At 40.5% G+C, this 19,154-nt stretch overlaps 1 protein-coding gene across 1 annotated transcript; it reads right to left on the bottom strand.

Moving 5' to 3' along the window:
• Positions 1 to 269: 269 nt before the first annotated feature.
• Positions 270 to 18,613, bottom strand: LOC108887769 (sodium/potassium/calcium exchanger 1-like). The gene is given in 13 exon segments (XM_018683300.1): positions 270 to 3,008; positions 3,270 to 3,436; positions 4,158 to 4,247; positions 4,777 to 5,076; positions 5,701 to 5,852; positions 7,566 to 7,643; positions 8,463 to 8,513; positions 8,997 to 9,050; positions 11,694 to 11,802; positions 12,630 to 12,785; positions 16,074 to 16,409; positions 16,411 to 17,218; positions 18,415 to 18,613. Coding segments are annotated over 12 exon segments (2,379 nt in total). The 5' UTR covers positions 17,047 to 17,218; positions 18,415 to 18,613; the 3' UTR covers positions 270 to 2,758.
• Positions 18,614 to 19,154: the final 541 nt, after the last annotated feature.

The following is a 19,154-nucleotide window of genomic DNA, read 5'->3' as shown; positions in this document are numbered from 1 at the left end:
TAATGGCACAGATAGTGTATCATTTTTTGTTTCTTTCACTCATTTTTTTGTGATCATTTTTCATTGGTAGTTTTGTATCTTTTTGTGGTCGTTAATATGCTAATAAACCTACATGAGGCCTTTTTTGGCGCCACCATCAGGCCAAACTACAATTTTTGGTTCTTAGCAAGTTTGTCTCCATTTCTCATCCAATCAGCTTTTTGTTTCCTGATGTAAATGACTAAAGTCACTTTCACTCTTGTTTTCAGTAGAACTGCACAAAGCTTCAGTTCACTGTTAAAAAAATAATTTATTGCAGCATGGAATTTTAATTTGAAATATTGACAGTATTCCTATCAATAATACACGTTTGCATCCACTTCAATCCAACAAGAGCATTTAACAAGACAGTAACAGCTGACAATGTGACACCTGTCTGATACACATTTACCTGACACACATACAATCCACTGTTTCTCTCCACCACAGTTAATGCTGACGCAATGAAATACTGCTTCACACTACAACTCTCTTTAACACACTGAACATGAACAAACACTAGTTTGAATGGTTGAATACAGAACAGAGTTTTAGGGGTACAGCTCAGAAAATACTGATCATACAAAACTGAAGTTGCATCCACTGATTTTGAAATCACTGCACAGTGAATCTGTACCGTCACCACTGGGAATGGACATAATGTGATCAATTCATCTATTAAAAGTCACCTCAGGAATGTTCCATAAGCTTTATGCTCACAGTGCTGAAAGGAAAAATCCACCTCAGCAGTTGCATCTAACAGTCAGAGGAGATGCTCTGTATGTTGCATTTATTGTTTGGTGTATTTACATTTTCACTGTAAAAAAAACTAACTTGTCATGTCCAGGTATTTCCAGCAGCTACAGTAGAGTCAGAACATGCATCAATAAATAAAACAGAAATTACAGCTGTTGTTTTTAACGTCTGTGTTTGGTGATTTTTTCAGATGTCATCGTGGTTATAATAACAGGATTTTAGAGCAGCAGCTTGGAAGTGACTGCTGGTTAACAAGTAGTTTTAATGAGCGTTTTCACTCACTACATACCACTTCATACTTATTCTGTTGTCTGACAACAGAAATGCAGAAGAATATGTACATGAGAACAGTTTAATTGGGAACTTGGGACTGAAACTGGCTCACATTTGGCAAGCTAATACAACACAATGACATGAATATGCTAATTAGCATATTACATCATCTAGCGATATTTATTAGCAACTTTTCAAGTTGGCTTTAGCTACTTTGTTGTTCACAGCAGTTTAACTGCAGCCTCAATTTCACACACTGACCATACATGGTCCTGTCATAAACTATGCTGGGGCAGAATTCAATGGTGTAGTTAGGCTTGGGTGTGGTCAGAACCCTTGTATCTGCAATCAACAGAGTGTCCCAGTGGCCTAATTTTTTAAAAGTGTATAACTGCATCCTCCACAGGTTGATTCCAGGAAGGGACACCCTTGTTGCATGTCACATCCCTCTCTCTGCCCTGGTCTCCTGTCTCTTAAGACTGTGAACTGTCAAATAAAGGCAACATGCTAAAAAAAACAAAACAAAAAAATCTCAACAGACAACTGTGATATCACAGTTTTGTGAAGCTCAGCAGAAATAAATTCTTTTAGCTGCAGAGTTGCTCTTTAAGGGTGTTCATACATGATAAAAACACCAGCAGCTACAGTATTATAAAGTGCAATACACACCAGTTGCACTGCATCAGGCAAGTTAACCATGTGAGAGCACCACGGCAACAGAAATCATCAGCCTACAGTAGCTGGGATTTGATCAAACTGCTGCTATTCTGGAGCGTTGATGCTCATCAGTGCTAGGAAAAAGGACAGTGGTGTTTCCCCGACAGTGGACGATTTGTTGGCTTACATCAAAAATAATGTGTACGGGCGTCGGCACCAGACATTGCTGGTTGCAAGAAAAAAGTATCTCCTCTGGCGAATAAGGCCTCAGTTATTGCGAATGCACACACAGACAGCTGTGGACGCCACAAATGTGGAATTGTTATTACTCAACTACTTTCTAGTCCTCTCGGTGGAGCTCATGAGCAGTTAGTGCCCTTGTAGTCTGGTTTTTGCACGGACATGTCTGTGTAGTCACAACAAATTAGAGGATAAATTGACGACTGCACAGAGCCTCATATACACCCTCTGATGACAGAATTTACTTCACTTGCATACCTGCAGATGCAGAAAGTACAACACTCGAGTAGAAAACTCAAGTAACCAACATCTGCATTACTGGAATTTTTTGAATGAGTGAGAGAGAATCAGCACACTTTGCTTTCTCATCAACACTAACTAGCTCTGTGCAGAGCACAGAACAAGCTTCTCTGCACAAACACCTTCTGGAATTGTACTCCACAACTACGTCCAAAATCATCGGCTCACTACTTCCTATACAATAGACACTCAGCCATAACTATGGACTTTGCAGAGGGTAAATCTGGAGGACTGTATAGTAAATGGGGAATAATTCTGGACAAAGTTATCACTAAGTAGCTGCTGGAAAATATTAGATCAGACTAATCGTGTGAAGCTATGCTGAAGGTGAATTTTTCCTTTGACATCACTGCTCGTTTAGTTAAGTGTTTCTACTATGTATCTACTTGTGTGCCAGGTCAGCCTTTTGACATTAGGCTTGATAATATCTAACACATTCTACATACAGTACTGATCCTGTCTGGACGCACTAAGTCATGTGCAGCAGTCTGCTCTCCGCCTCAGCCCGGCCAGCTCAGATTGAAACTGGGCAGATGAGGATGCGATCCTCCAGCAGGACGCTGAGGACGAGGAAAACAAAGTACAGTACGAACATGGTGAGGCCCAACATTCGACTCATCTTCCAGCGACATGCAGCGATGGAGATGATGACGAAGAGGAGCATGAGGAAGAGCAGCACGATGGCGCAGAACAGGCCATTGGAGCTGACAGTGACGGGCTTGCCGTTGTGGAGTAGAGTGTATATGAGCCATGGGACCGGCAGACTAAAACCAGAGAGGACAGATGTGTTTCTGTCAAGTTCACAGGTCATATACAGTTTATATGGATCACTACCACAAGCGTTGTAGTGATTAAGTGTACTTAATGTACAATGCTAAGGTAATTCTACTTTACTTGAGTAAATCTACTTCATGAATCCTTATACTTGATACGATTGTATTTTTATGTGAGACATTTTCCAAAAAACTCCAGTTCTCTTTGCTGTTATGGGTGGTGCATAAAGGGTAAATAATGCAGCAACTCACCCTACAGTAATGTCAAAGATGTTGCTGCCCACTGAGCTGGACACGGCCATGTCGCCCAGACCTTTCCGGGCCACAATCACACTGGTGATCAGGTCAGGGATGGACGTCCCGGCAGCCAAGATGGTCAGGCCCATGATTTCCTCTGAGATGCCCATGGTCTCACCCACCTGTGCAGAAGAGAAGATGAAGACAGGGATCAGTACATGAGGAACACGGGAGCTGTGGGGAAACCACTGCCTTGATCAGTTTGTTTGTGTGGTGTGACTTGCAGTGTTGGAAGAAGTATTCAGAACCTTCACACAAGTAAAAGTACCACACAATAACACACTCATTTACACCCAAAAACACAAGAAGGGTTCTATAACTCTTAGGTCTTCATTTTCTCTTGACAAAAAATAATCCACAACTTTACTGGTGTTTCTTATGAATATTCAGAAATGAGTGAAATCATTTATTAAAAAATATTAACATTGCATTAATCTTAGATTTTAAAGTTGTTCATCCTTGTCATTTTGTGTTTGCCAGACAACCAGTGCAGACTCTAGAACATGCTCAATAAAACTACAGCATGCCATTTTTACACACAAAGTTGGTGCTGTTTTTAAATGTGAGGTCATTGTTAAGCAATTGGAAAAACATACCTAACATTCAACTAAAGAACACACTTTGCACAGGAGCAGCAGCTAAAAACATTAAGCCATGTTTACATTAACACTATAGCTACTGTATCTACTGGAGAGACATAAGGTAACTGTTCTCATCCCACTGAGTGTGAAGAACCACACAAACTGATGAAAAATTGCTGTAATCCTTTAAATTATTTCAGTTCAGTGTTCTCTTCACTGGATGAAACCTTTTTCCACACGCTATACCAAAGTGTCAACTGACCTGATGAGCCCACCACACCATCAAGTAGGAGAAAACTCCAATCCACAGAATGGAGCCGATAAATGTCATGACAAAATATCTCCTGGACGCCTGGAAAACAAAAGAGAGGACCACATCAGATGTCCAGAAGAAATGATACTGAGCATTATGACTCGTCATGTCAACATCTGGAAACAGAGATTTGGATCCAAATGTATAAAGAGAGCTACTCTGTTAAATTGGTTTTATGCCATGACAGGTGAAGCTTAAGAATTTTATTCAATTGATTATCTATATTTATTGTTTTGTCTAAAATGCAGAAATACCGTTTAATTACCACAGACCAAGATGACATCTTAAATGTCATGTTTGTCAAACAACAGCTCAAAATCTAAAGATATTCAGTCTATCACCATGCACGACAAAAATATTTTAATATTTCACATTTTCGCAAAAAGTAAATACAAAGATTTACCTTTTGTTCTGGACGAAAATTTGGTGAAATGATGTTTAATATACTGTTAAATTGAATTGAAATCAGGGTCAGGGTTTAATTACGAAGTTTAACCCAGTGATGGTGTCATTTCCAGTCCAGTCGAGTGAAGGTTTTTAACGGTCTCTGAGGGCAGTTTGTACTCACCAGGTTGCGGACGTCAGGCAGCGTGAGCCACAGTGGGAACACAATGGGCAGCAGGAACAGATAGGTGGCCTGCTTACGCCTGGTTTCAGGCCACTCTAAAGATAACGGCTCATTCTCCTCCTCTGCTTCCTCCTTATCCTCTTCCTCCTTATTTCCATCATCATCATCATCATCATCATCATCATCATCATCATCGTCGTCGTCATTGTCTTCACTCTCACCGGAGTCGCTGCTGTCCTCGTCGCTGCTCTTGCCCTCTGCGTTGCCCTCTGATCCCCCTGCTGCTGCTGCTGCCGCCGCCTGCAGGAGAGAAAGCACACAGTTGAAACAGACAGTTACTTCCTAAACATCAGCACTGCAGCTCCAGAGCCCGGTCTGTCACTGAGCCATGCTTCATCATATTTCCTCACAACTGGAAGCTGTGCAAGAATACAATGCAACATATCATGATATGTTCTGTGTATGGTGTGGAACATGATATCAAATACATTAAATCGTCTGATGACAATCTTAGTCTCCCTAACAAGGTAAAACATCTTTGACATTTTATTACAGAACAAATAACATGATCAAGATATTTATAGGCAATGCCACATGATCTATGCACAAGCAAACATTCTCTTATGCAAGTTTAATGTGTGTACAGACAGTATACATGGTGTTTCTCAAGTAATAACTTAATGATTTAATGTGACTCCCATATTAAGATCAGTCTGTTTGAGAGTGACAGCAGTTTCCGGTTTTGTGTATCTATATTCTAAAGTTTTATGGTACTACTTCTATGTTGCGATAGACTGGACTAAAAGGCTGAATGTGTCCACTGAGATTTCATCTGTCTGGGGCCAAGATTCTTGTGCCAAACCACGGTTTATATATTTTCATTATCAGGTGAGGACAGAGTGAGCTGAGATCATGAGTGTGTACCTTTGACTGGTCTGGCTGGTCGGACGTTGGCTCGGTCTTCTCAATGTTCTCAGTCTTCTCTGTCGTCTCGGTCGTCTCTTCTGTCTTTGGAGGCTGTGAGGTGGACGGCTCGGCTGCAGCAGCCTGCTCAGACTTTGGCTTTTGATCGACATCTGGAGAAACAGTGGGAGGACACAGAACAATGAGGGACTGTTTGAGTTTGAACAACACTCCCATCAACTTGCTCAGTCGTCTGTTTTCACGTATGTGTGAAGCAAAAACTAAAGACTTCATCTGCTGACTAATCAGTTAGTTCAAACAGCTTCTGGCTAAAACTAACAGAAGGAACCGATTTGAAGCTATTGATTTACCTTTTGTTTTTTTAATGCTACCAGTGGTCTTTAATTTACTTTAACAGTGTTTTTTCCTCTGTATACCTGTTTGACCTCCTCATTCTGTGTCTGTTTATATTATTGTTCATTCAAAAGATAAATGATAAATTACACCATTTTAAATTGATTTGTTTCCTCCTTTAGTTATGGAGTCACTGATTTATCAGAAAACCATGATAAAAATTTGTAGCCTGGAAACCAGATCAATCAGCAATCATTGGTCTGGTGCCCTTCCTGTTGAGACATATTTCCATCTATCCTGAGACAGGTCGGTCCAGTCACAACTATTTATCTAAAATGAGGCTTTGGGTTTGATACAGTGACTGACGTAGGAGTGCCAAGATGGCTGCCACTGATGTGGAGAGGTCTGCTGTGACAGTAACTGGACAGCAAGATGAACAACTGACTGCACATACAGTATTTGGTAAGTTACATTTCTCGGTCACTCTGCACTAGATCACACATTTTGTTGTTTAGACTGTAAGTCTACTCAGCTGCATCCAGAGGCAATTTAGTCTGTGACGAAAGTGGATAAATTGTTATTAAAAAACAGGACTGCTTCTCCACATTTGGCCTCTAACCTTCATACTGGTGGTGGTTTGTAATGATCTGTGGTTTGTAACGGTTGAAGTTTATTTCACTGCTAAGCCAGTTTTAAAGACACTGTATGCAGCTTTAAATAAACAGCTAGATGCATGAAAGTGACCTGAACATGTACTGTGGTGAAAATTATAGATGTGACTGAATTTGGAAAAATTCTGCTCACACACACACACACACACACACACACACACACACACACACACACACACACACACACACACACACACACACACACACACACTTCCTCTGTAAGTGTTTGCACTGGTCTCGTTTACTTAACAGACCTTCTGTTTATTTCACACTCAGAGACAAAACAAATCAAGATTTTAATGATGAGCTGACAGAATTATTATGCCGTGTGGGCTTGTCTGAAGAGCCAGTAGGAGTGATTGGAGTGTTTGGAGATAAACATGCTCCAGACATGGAGGAAAAGCAATTCAAACAACACACACACAGACACACACAGTCCCATCTGCATGTTAATCCTTGGGCTGATTGATTCAGGCTCGTTGAGGCCTCTCCAGACTCCCTGCAGCCCCACTTTGCCCTGCTGCTCAGACTCTGAAGCACCTCATTACTGCACACTGTGACGCACAAACACACCGACTGAGAGGCTCCGCTGATTGTGGAGAACTACCTCCTTCAACCCCAGACCATCTCCGACCATCGACACAGAGACAACCAGCCTCTTACGGGTGCTACAACTCCAGCACAGAAATTTCAGAATAAAATATCTACCTTACAATGTCAGCCACAAAAGACAACGACCACTACAGTTTTAAGAAGGCACAGAACTATCATACTTTACTCATAATAAATCAAACATAAATATTATTAGTATGTCATGATGTACCTTTAAGGAAAGGTGTTGAATTTTCACACACAACTCACCTTCAGCGTGGTGTTGCTGTGACTTGCTCTGTAATTTGCCCGTGACCGGGACATTCAGAGGCTTTACTTTGTTCTTCGCTGCAATTACAGTGAGAGAAGGATAGCTCATACAAATCACACCAGAGACTCGAGATACAGAATACTTCTTAAATGAGCAGGTTTGTTCCATCGAGTCAACATGCCTTTAACCTTACACTCACACACTGGCTGTTTGGTAAGAGACTGGCACAGAGTAATCAGCCACCAGAATCTAGAGAGAATCTAAAAAATGTCAATTTCTGTGCTCTTGGTACAGTGGGACAAAATGGAAGCCCATTTCTGCAGTGATGAAAGAAAAAAAACATCCTTTAAGTCATAATAAAAAACTTTCTCAAAATAACAAGTTAGTATCAAATTATTTTGAAACTAACTCTTTATTTTGAGAAAGAAGAAAAGTATAATGCTCTTTACAAGCAATTACCTGTCTCAAAAGCATTAACTTGTTTTTAGCAATAGAACTTTTCCAAAAATACTTGTCTGTATTAATGAACGGAAGGAGAGTGTTAATGTTCATATATTCCCTGTATTTTAGATTGTGCTAATAAATACAGCACATAAAACATTTATATTGAAAGAGGAGATTCCTTCTTCGAGGCTCATTTTGAAGCCTTATCAACAACCTCATGAGACGTCCTGTGATTATTACGCAAAGTTCTCCAAACAGTTGGTGTGTGAAAAAAGTCAGTAATCACCACAACAACACAGAAACAACTGAATGCAAACACATGAACATGCAACCACCCTGCAGACAAATCACCATATAAAATAAACATTCAACCATCCAGAATCAGTTCTGGGACAGAAGCAAACCGGACTGAGCACCACAACAGCAGACTGGGAAACAGAGATGTATCTTACCTTTCCTCTGCACTGACCCCTCCCCTCTGACATCACCATTAAAGGATGTCTCTGATTGACACACACATCAGAGTAAATACCTGCATTATAAATCTCCTCCAGTTATATGATGCTTAAATCACATGCAACTAGCATGCTACTGCATGCTATTCAAGGTCAGACGATGAAGCTGGACAGTCAGAGAAATGACAATGCTTTGTTTTATGGGTCCTATATTTTCGAGCTAATTTCCTGGAAAGTTTCCTCATAATTTACTGAAAATTAGCATTTTTTTTCTAAGAAAGGCCCATGCAATTTGGTTCATGTCCATCAGAGTTTCATAGAAGGACTAACAAAGGCCTGTTGAAATTAGGCTTTGTAATACATAAGTGTAACTTCTGATTGTGAAATTTTCATGAGTTTGTTTTATTTGTGGATCATTATCTATTAACACAACACTGCAAAACTAAGGAATTTCCATTCAACGCACAGAATGGATAATCACAAGACACAACAAGAAACAACAGCAAGATGACGTCTTGTTGCCACTCTTACCTCGTCTGGCTTTCCTTGGGGCAGGGGTTTTATGGGCCCCTCTAAGGGCTGCCTCTAGGATGGAAACCAATAGCAATGATTTTAACTTCTGGGCCATCTGAGTTTTGTTAAAGAGTAAGGTCCTTTTTGTTTGACCAGAAACATCACTACATATCACTGCCAGACTTCATTGACAAAAACAGTAATTTTAATTCACAGAACACAGGAGCTGCTGGAATACGAGTGCCGTGATTGGTCAGTTTACTTATGTGAAGCATCTAAATACTTCTTCCATCACTGAAAGTCACACAGTAACACAAACTGACAGATCGAGGCAGTGACATAAATGACTGTTTTTGTCATTGGACTCTGGTATTGATATACACAATCTTCCTCTTAAATAGAAGGTCTATCTCTGTAGGAAACCTATCCATAAAGCTGCCAGACACTTATAATAACAATCTGAGCAAGCACTTTAGTAGACTTTTCCCCTTAGGATTACATTGCAGCAGCTGTTTGTAGTAGCCAGTTACACCATTCTTTCTCAATACTGCACCAATTCCAGAGATTTTTGTCCCTATCACACATTTACACCAAAAAACATGGAAAATAACGCTCAGAATTAGCAGAATTAACAGAAGAAGAGAAGGTAGACTACCCTGTAAATTCAGACTGAAATATTAAAGCACCGAACTGATGACTAAAAACAGCAGTGTAAAATGTTTTGTATTTTTGTGTATGTTTTAAGAGTTTGGATATATATATGACAATAAATATACATTCTATTGTATTCTATGTAGAGAATGAAAATTGAAAACCAAAACTGATCCACAAACCAAGACTGTGCTCGTGATAATCTGGGTTCTCCTTTCCTGTCAGCCTAAATATTGCATCACAGTTCAGATATGTAGTGCAGCACACTGATCACTTTTGACCACTGCAGCTGAAGAAAAAGAGGTTTAGTTGTCTGGAACCTAAGCAACTTAAGACGCTGACAGTCAACCACAGTAACACTCAGTCCAGCTGCATGGAGTCGGTCTCGGCTCTGGGGGCCCACCGCTACACTAGTTCCATGGAGATAAAGAGCTTGGTCTGCTAGCATCCTGGCTCTTATCCAGCTTTTATTAGCCTGTATTGAAAAGCTGATTAAGAGAGCGAGGAACAACGGCCTGGTGAGTTCGAGGACGTACTGAAGGTCGCTGTGGTTCATCACGCTATCCTGACTTACAGGAAAGGATGACACCGATGAAGCAGCACAGAGATGAGTCACTGCAGGAACTTGAATCCATTAGTCAACAGAAAGTTAACTGAATAATCTTTCAGTAATTTTTCAAACAAAAATACCAAAAAAATTCGCAAGCTCAGATGTGAGAATCTGCTATTTTTGTTGTATATGATAGTAATTAGATTAATAACACTGTAAGTCTCTAGCTTTAATATGCATATCTATATATATACATATCTAATAACGGTTTAAAACACACTTTAATGTAGTTTGATGCAGATATAAGTGTTTATTAAGAACTGCAACTCCTCCTTTGGACACTGGAGGATCAATGTTGATCAACTGCATTTATCCAACCATACCAAAATAGACCAGATCTAGCTTTTAAAAAAAAAAAAAAAAAAAAAAAAACCTCCACGTCTGCTCTCGTCAAATCTGGACTAGGTTAACGGGAAGTTTAAAACACAGCTTCAGATTTGAGAAAGCTTTATTCTGTTTGTTCTCAGGTCTTTGATCTAGACCTGGTCTACTGTTGTCTGAGTTGAAAAAATGAAATTGTATTTTGTTTTTCCTGTCATAAATTAGAGTTTAACAAAGCATTAGCTATTCAACTAGGTGTCTAACACCCTTTCACAACGGTAAGCACATAATTATTCAAAGCTAACTTCAGTGTCATCTGACAAACCTAGATTTAAGTTTATCTCTGATATGACGTGGGTATACAGATGCATATGCTACATTGTGAACACTGTTCATTTTCATGCATTATGTATCCAGAGCTCACACACAAATACAAAGACACACGGCCCCCATTCATTAAGCTCCAGCTAGTGTCCACACATACACAACATACCAATCATATTATCCCAACCAAACGTTAACGAGCCAACTTAACATTGTTGGTATGTTGTTGGTTAAATGACGTTAGCTTCCAAGTTTTCAGGACTGTGGGATCCATGATAACAACACAGTATCAAGTTACGGTGGAAGTCTGATGTTATAAAATCAAAGTAATTTCCTCAGGGTTGTGATCAAATTACATTAATCTGCAGGCAAATACAAAGGGATGAGAAGTTTTGTCCTTAATTTTAGGGGCAGTTTATTGTATTATTAAATGGTGTATTTGATGAAACAGAGTTAAGACACATAGTATTTGGCTGTTTTAGAAGGTAAAACTACTATTCACCACAGCTTTTCAGAAAACACTTTTTTGAAATGTTTTGTCCTCTTAAATGCAGATTTATGTAAAAAAAAAAAAAAAATCGGCCTCCTTCAAATTATCTACAGTGGCCCAAGAGGGACAGTTTCTCCCTCTATGTGTGACTGACTGGATGGAAAAACTTTAAAGATTAAATGTTAAAATGGACCACTTAGTGGTTTGTCTGCTCCTTTTAAATTTCACAGGGATTTTATGAATTCCGACATTATTTTCTTTCTCCAGACACCTCTACCACCTGATTTTATCTTGGGCCTTTGTTGGTTCTGGTTGTTACCTTCTCCCAGAGGGTCCAATGTGTGGATCATCAGCTGGAAGATGGTGCTCCGCAGCGACGTGTTGTGGAGGGAGGCCGAGCTGCCGCCTCGCTGCAGGACCGGACGCACCTGCAAGCCAGCAGACACGTGGTCAGATACTTCAGTATTCAACTTCAAGGTACCATTCAGACTTTTCAGGGCTGATAGTGACAACAATATTTTTAGATGGTCACAGTCGACATTTTCAGCTCATGCTCAATATCTGACAATTGCTAAAGTGTGTCTTATTCATGTCTGAAACTATATTTGAACAACAGACACCACCATCTTGGATTGTGGTAAGCCAGTGATCTAGGTTGCTGGATGCACGATGAATACTGAATGAATGGAAATGGAAAGGAGACAGATAGCTATGAGAGCATGACAACAGTTGAAGAATTAAGATGTTGGGGAGGATAGACAGAAACTGTATGAACAACACTGCGTGACGGAAAGAGAAGAACAGGACGAACAGCCTTTATTCTGATGCACATTATTCCAGTGTGGCTAGCCCTCATGCTAACCTGATAAATAGTCCAAATTAGCTTCTTTTGCTGTGAAACCAGACACAAAGTTTATCCCTCTAATAAATGTAGCTATATCAAGTGTATTAGTGTAAAAACTGGATTTTTGGATTTTGATGTAACTACCAGCAATGGTGCATTCACATCCATGTCTGTAGGTTTTTTTTTGTGGGAGAAATCATCTCTGTCAGAAATTCTTATACATCACTGAGCCAGAATTACGCGTTGGTGGCTGACATGGATTTTCCCAGCTGGCTGCTTGTAATTTAAATTTAAATGGTATGATATGAAATAGGCGTATGGGAGATGGTGTTTGTTAAAGGTCGATCAGAAATATAAGGATATAGGAAGTTCTAACTTCAGTTAGCAGCAACAATAAATTATTCTTCATACCCTGAGTTTTGCTTTGTCCTCCTGTGAATCTGACGGTGGTTTGTTGCGCTTAGGGCTGCTCGGAGGCGGTTCAGGTTCTGGTTTGGATTTATCTTCAGCTTTTGGTGCAGGAGGTGGTGGAGCAGGAGCAGCAGCAGGAGGAGGGGCTTCACTCTCCTGTAAAGTCAGTGATAAACCTAATCAGTTAACAGCACCTCAGGAATTCAGCTGACATACATAAATATACAAGTTTATAAATGCTTGTGTATGTCTCAGTTTTGTTCCGCAGTGTTTCAGGGTTCAGATTTCCATCTCCAAAAATCTGAAATGTTTGATTTAATGCAGACGGCTTAAGTTTGTTTGAAGCTCAGTCTAAAGCAAGCTCAAATCTTTAATGTCAAGGTCATAATCATTAGATCAGTAACAGGTGGATACATGTAAAAATGACAAAAGGCCCCTGGGCACAGACATGTAGAAAGGCTCCCTGCCCTCTGGTTGCCTTTTTATATGCCAAGTCTCCTTGTGGTTGTTTTGTGTCTTTTTGTGGTCATTTTGGGGCCAGAGCCTCAGCGTACACACAGCACACAAAGAGGTCTGGTAAAGATGAGGTTAACTGGAGTCCAGCAACTCAGCAGGTTAATCCAGGTGCCACTCAGTCATTTGCCTTTTGACCTGGTCTGTTGGTAATTAGCCACTTGGCTCAAATCACTTGTTGAACTGATCTGATCACGTTATCTACTCTTACACTGTTTGTTGCTGTTGCTTATGTGGCACATCTGCACAAATGTTGTCTCATGTAAGAACATCTTCATATTCTTACTCTTCACCTGTTCTACTTTTTAATGTGATAAGGGTGCTCCATTCACCAAACTACTACACACCTGATGAACGTCACCTGTTCATGAGATGGGGCGTGTAGGTGCGATCTGATCGTTAGCATCATTAGCATAATCCATGCACAATATACCACATTAGGCAACACAGTCCACACGGTTTGTTTGATATGCAGCTGGATGATAAAACAGGTCAACAAATCAAAACAAATCATGAGAGGACGGTCTTGCTGATGTGACCGTCACAGTGATGGACAACAGAATTGATTACTTTACAGGTGATTATCTCAGGTGTTATAGCAGACAATACGCTGTATGTTCTCTCTTGATTACAACTTGCATCAGAACCGATGCAATTCTGCAATATGATGTGTATAATGTCAAATATCAGTAATCTTATTTATATTTTTTTTGATTCATTATTTGTTCAGATACTATATTGTGTGTTCCTGTAAAAGCTAAAAAATCATTGATCACAGGATCACATCATAGTCATTGTGAGGTTTTTTTTTTTCTTGTTTTATTTTTATCGTTTCTGTATTGTGTAGTATTGTGCATTTTTCAGTCTTTTCTGAGAAAATTATACGTACAAAAAACTGGTTAACAGAACAAGGTCTCTTAAATCAACAAGACTGAATAAGAGTGATTCCTGCATGAATCTTAATGCCATGTGTCGTGTGTGTGCTGCAAAAAGCAAAATTCATTCATTTTTTTCAAGCTTTTTTGTCCTTAATTGTATTAATGAGAAATTCTAATTTCTTACTGAGATTTTATCATAGGTTCTGAGTAACTCAATGCTTGAATACCAAAATTAAATCTGACGCAAAAACTCAGCTCTCAAACAAAAGAAAAAGCATTAAAATTACTTAAACAAAATTATCTGGTTTGGTTTAAAAATCTCAGCAAGTGAAATTTTCCTGTTCTGTTGGCAAATGCTGCTTATTTCCCGATTTTATATTTAATTTTATTCCCCAGCATCCTTGTTTTTGCAGTGTATAACCATACAGTCAACAGGTGTCCACAGGTTATCATCTCTGAACACGGTTTTAAAGAGAGAAGATTGAACATACTCAAGAAAAAATAAGTGTTTGATTGTGGAAAATTATTAATATTAATAAAATACATATGTTGGAATTCCTGAAAAAAAAAAAAGAAGAGAAATATGAATTCCAGTAATTCCAACCCAATCATGCGGCAGCATGTCTCATTACGCTCAGTGATGACTGAAGGAGCACATAGTGACTGCAGACGTGCTTCAGGCTAATTGGAGAATGTGCTGCTGATACTTGAAAATACTGAGACACAGTTGTGCATGTTAATTACAGGCTCAGACATTAATTGTCAGGTGCAGAAATAAGCCTTTTAAAAATACATTATTCCTTTGTTCCCAAACGAAATGACGTCTACATGCTGATATTTCGGGGCTGTGACACAGAAACAAAGTGACATTTCCATCACTTCATCAGTGTGACACGCTATCCAGTGACACCTGGAGTCCTTTCTGTTCAGCATCATCAAAGGATTTTTACACAAATACAGGCTGTCACCTGCTCAAACCAACAAATCACTGTCCCTCTTTCACTGTGTCTGAGCAGGCAGCAGTCCCAACTGTGAGGAGATGAAAGGACAGAAAATATTCTGTATGGTCTGGTAATAACTGCTCTGCAGAGATGTCTGTTTTGTCTGTATCCACTGCTTCTTATTTCTGATTACTGTGGAGTTTTTATTATTGTTTTTATTTTGCTGGGGGTTGCACAAATACATGCTGGTGTTAATTCATACTTAAGGTAATTTTAGAGCATGAGGCTTGTGTATGAACTTTTAATATTGTCAATGATAAATCCAATGAAAAGACCAAAACCACTGATGCGTTACTTGTTGAGTCCCCACCCTCAGCCCGAAGCCAACAGGTAAATCAGTATAACAAAATAATAACAGTGTAACAAAATAATAGGAGCAAATAGTGCATTTTTGGGGACTATTTTCAGCAGCGGATTAATCCACATTTGGTGCTCTAGAGAGCATTTGGAGCATCAGGACTGTGTGAAAATATACAGTATCACCAGACTCACACTTTAAACTATGGCTGTTCAGTAATTAAAAATGATCTATTGTCAGCTGGCATTATATTGTGATGATTATATTCTGTTATCATTCTACAAAATCCTGTTGTAAATTGCAGTCATGAAAGAAGGTAATTATTTTTTGATATGGAAGGAGCTCTGTTTCCTGGTGTATGTGCAGAACTGAATGTCAATTGAACAATTTGCTATACATTAATTCATTCTTTGTGATGTTGATTTAAACTACAGTAGTGACAAATATCATCAAATAATCCACAGATAATTTGGCTGGATTTTTTGGTCTATAAAATACCCAGAGAACAGGTTTTAATGGTCAAATTGCTTGTTTTGTCCAACCATCAATTCAAAACCCAAAGATATTCACATGTATATTCAAAGATGACTAATAAACACAGACTGAAAAAAATACAGGCAGAGGTTTGTTTTCTACAACCTCACTGAAAACACTTGTGATATTTTGTTTATTTCCTGAGACAAACTTAACCAGAATGTTTAACCTTGAAGCTACTTTTTCCCCGGATGTATGTCTGAATGTGACACCAACTGACCTTCTCTGGCTCCTCTGCAGTCCACACCTTGACGATGCTCATGTGCTTGTTAAGCTGGGTCTTGACCACCTGCTCGATCTGACTGTTGAACTTCATGAAGCTCACGTAGCAGATGTAGCCCAGCACCAGCATGATGCTCTCCCACCACAGGATCATGTTGTCCAGGAAGAAGATGATGAGCATGATAAGGTCCAGGATGTAGAAGGTCACGTCTCGGAACAGGGGCCACCAGGTGAGGTGCAGCATCTCCCGGGAGAAAATGGCACACATGCCAATCACAAACAGGATGTTGAAGACAGCTGAGCCCACGATGGTGCCAATGCCCACATTGCTGTGGAGAGACGAAGACGCCAATCAGGGAGGTGAAGAGCTCGGGGGCAGAGCCTCCAGCCGCCATGAAGGTGGCCCCGGCAACGTCGTCAGAAATCTCCAGCTTGTTGGTGATGACTTCCAGCGCAGGAACAAAGAACTCATCACAGACAATGGCCAGGGCGACAAACATGTAGGTCATGCCCAGGATGTGCAGGACTACCCAACCTTGTCGCCGCTGCTCCAGTGAGAAGAGGTCCTCTGGGTACTCACCCTTCCTGTGAGGAGGCTTGAGCGGGGGAACTGTGGTGGTGGTTGGCGGTGGAGTTGTAGTTGGAGGTGGTTTTGGGGGTTGAGGATCTACATAGATACACTGTTCGATATCTGTCCTGTTGACGATTATCACCAGAGGGGGTTTGCTGCTCTCAGGTAAGACAACCTCCTCCTCTGTCTCATTGGATGCCACCTCCCGAATGTTGACCTCTACGACATCATCACCACCCCCTTCTGCTCTGAGAACGTCACCCGTCTGCGCAGAGGCTCGTGGCTCTGACAGCCTGGCTTTCAGAGTCAGAGTGTAGACGAAACACAGCAGCACACCTGAGATGAAGAAGAGGACACGACTGCGCCTGAGTCTCCTCCTCGGAGGCGAGTGCACATTCATTGCCCTCGTGGTCTCGACTCCAAACAGGAAGCTATGTCAGATGCATTGCTATTCCTTGACAGTTCCAGCACCGTTGTGTGGCAAGAAGACACCGCTGACAAAGAAGAGATGCACACATGTACACACAGTGTGTTTCATCTTTTACAGCTGGCAGCTTCAACCTGTGAAAGGACTGAGAACAGAAAACACCCACAGCTGAAAATCACATCATCATTAACAGGTGTATTTTTTCATGTCCTCTCTGTTTGCATAGTTGCAGAGGCAGATCTGCTGAAGTGTGTGTGTTGGGGGGGGATGCAGACAGCCACCTGTTACTATGGCTACATAATCACACAGGCTTTGGCTTCTCACAAAACAGGAGTCCATTTGAGGCATGTTAAACATGATGTCAGAACGGTAAGAAAAGATGGACGCGCGTCAAAATAAAGCAATTAATTCCGGAATTGCCTCTAATTATATTTGGGGGTTACAGCGTGAGCGCGCGCTCGGAAAGAACGTGCTAAAACGCATGCGCACGAAACGACTGTTAATCAAACATTAATTAAGCCTACCAGCAGTGCATTAAAATATCAATGTTAATAAAACAAGTAAATCTGTGACTGAAAATGAGGCGTTGAGGTTTAATTGTGGAGTAATTGAGGCCAGCGCGGATTATCACGCAAGGTCGACGTAAACTGTTAATCTATATTCCTTCACCAGCCAAAAAAATACATCAAAGAGACAATAAAATGCAGAAAGCAGCTGTGTGCAGTGAGCGGTGGTGCGGGTCTTACCTGTGCCGCCGGCTGCTCGGCCCCTCGCCGCTGCGGACCGTCCCTCCAGCTGTGCGTAACGGACGCAGAGATGCTGACTCCGGTTATTGGGGAGCTACAAGGGCGCACCGCATGTCGGGGCTTGAACGAAGCTCAGCATAATGCCGCTAAGAGGATTAGGAGCCGAACACCTCTCACCTTCCCTTTCACACATAACTCTGTATCAATACACCAACATTCAAACTACTGGGCTGGTCGCAGCTGCCGGTTTGAGGTGAAACCTCCGAGGAGGCTCCGAGTGTGCGCTGCCTGTTGCATGCGGAATAATGAACATGTTCAGAGGCTGACGGGAGGAGATCGGCCGTTATTTTGGGTGTGGTCAGGTGAAACCTTATTTGTACAGGAGCGTGAGCAGTTTGGTATGTCGAGTAAAGATGGATCAACGGATAAATAATGACAGTAATGATAAATTAAATTACACGCGACGAATAATTTAATAATCTTACATTGTAGGTATGTAGCAATTCAGAAACAGAGACCGAAACAGCGATACAAACGTCCACAATCTCCTACTGCGAAGAAACTATTCAAGTTAAAAAAAAAAGAAACTTTTTACCTTCTGTCTGAATCCATCAGTCATTACATGGGAGTCGCCAACGTGTCCAAATTAGATTGAAAAATGTTAAAGTTGTCTCGCCCTGACAAAATAAACAGAAGAGTGTGAGAGAGAGAGAGATGTCAAACAACCTGTACACCCACACACAAAAGGTCCAATCAGGCAAAGTGACAACACCTGTGAGAATGGCTGAAAGAGCAGCAGGACACCACAGCATCATCTAATGACAGCTTAATGAAGACACGTTCATTAAACTGAAAAAAAAAACAAAACAAAAACTGAATAATATTACTGGAACAAACATCAAAACCCAATTTATACACTAAGTAAAAACAAAATACATGTTCACTTGATATTTTCATTTACCAGGTTTTGTTGTTTTTTCTTCTCTGTGCTCTCTTCATGGGATGACACTAAACAGGCTCCAACAACATCCGGGTTTCTCTGAGAGCATCTCGAAAACCCAGTGTCACTGGTACATTCATCATGATGACACTTTTTAAAATAAATGTTAACATTAAAAAAAACAGACAGCTGACAACACACAAGGGAAATGCTTCAGATCTTACAGCCTTCATCAATAATAATCAAAAAATGATAAAGAATGGTGATAACAGTAGCCAATAAATGCATTGCTCTATGGTGGGAAGACAGTGATCCCCCTCTGAACCAATGAATTGTCATCCTGTGTTCAAACAGTTTGGTATAACTTAAGGTAAACCCATAATGAATACTCTCCT

The sequence above is a fragment of the Lates calcarifer genome, linkage group LG2 (assembly GCF_001640805.2).
Source record: "Lates calcarifer isolate ASB-BC8 linkage group LG2, TLL_Latcal_v3, whole genome shotgun sequence".
In the NCBI taxonomy this organism is placed as follows: domain Eukaryota; kingdom Metazoa; phylum Chordata; class Actinopteri; family Centropomidae; genus Lates; species Lates calcarifer.
This window is presented reverse-complemented; position numbering and strand designations above follow the sequence as displayed.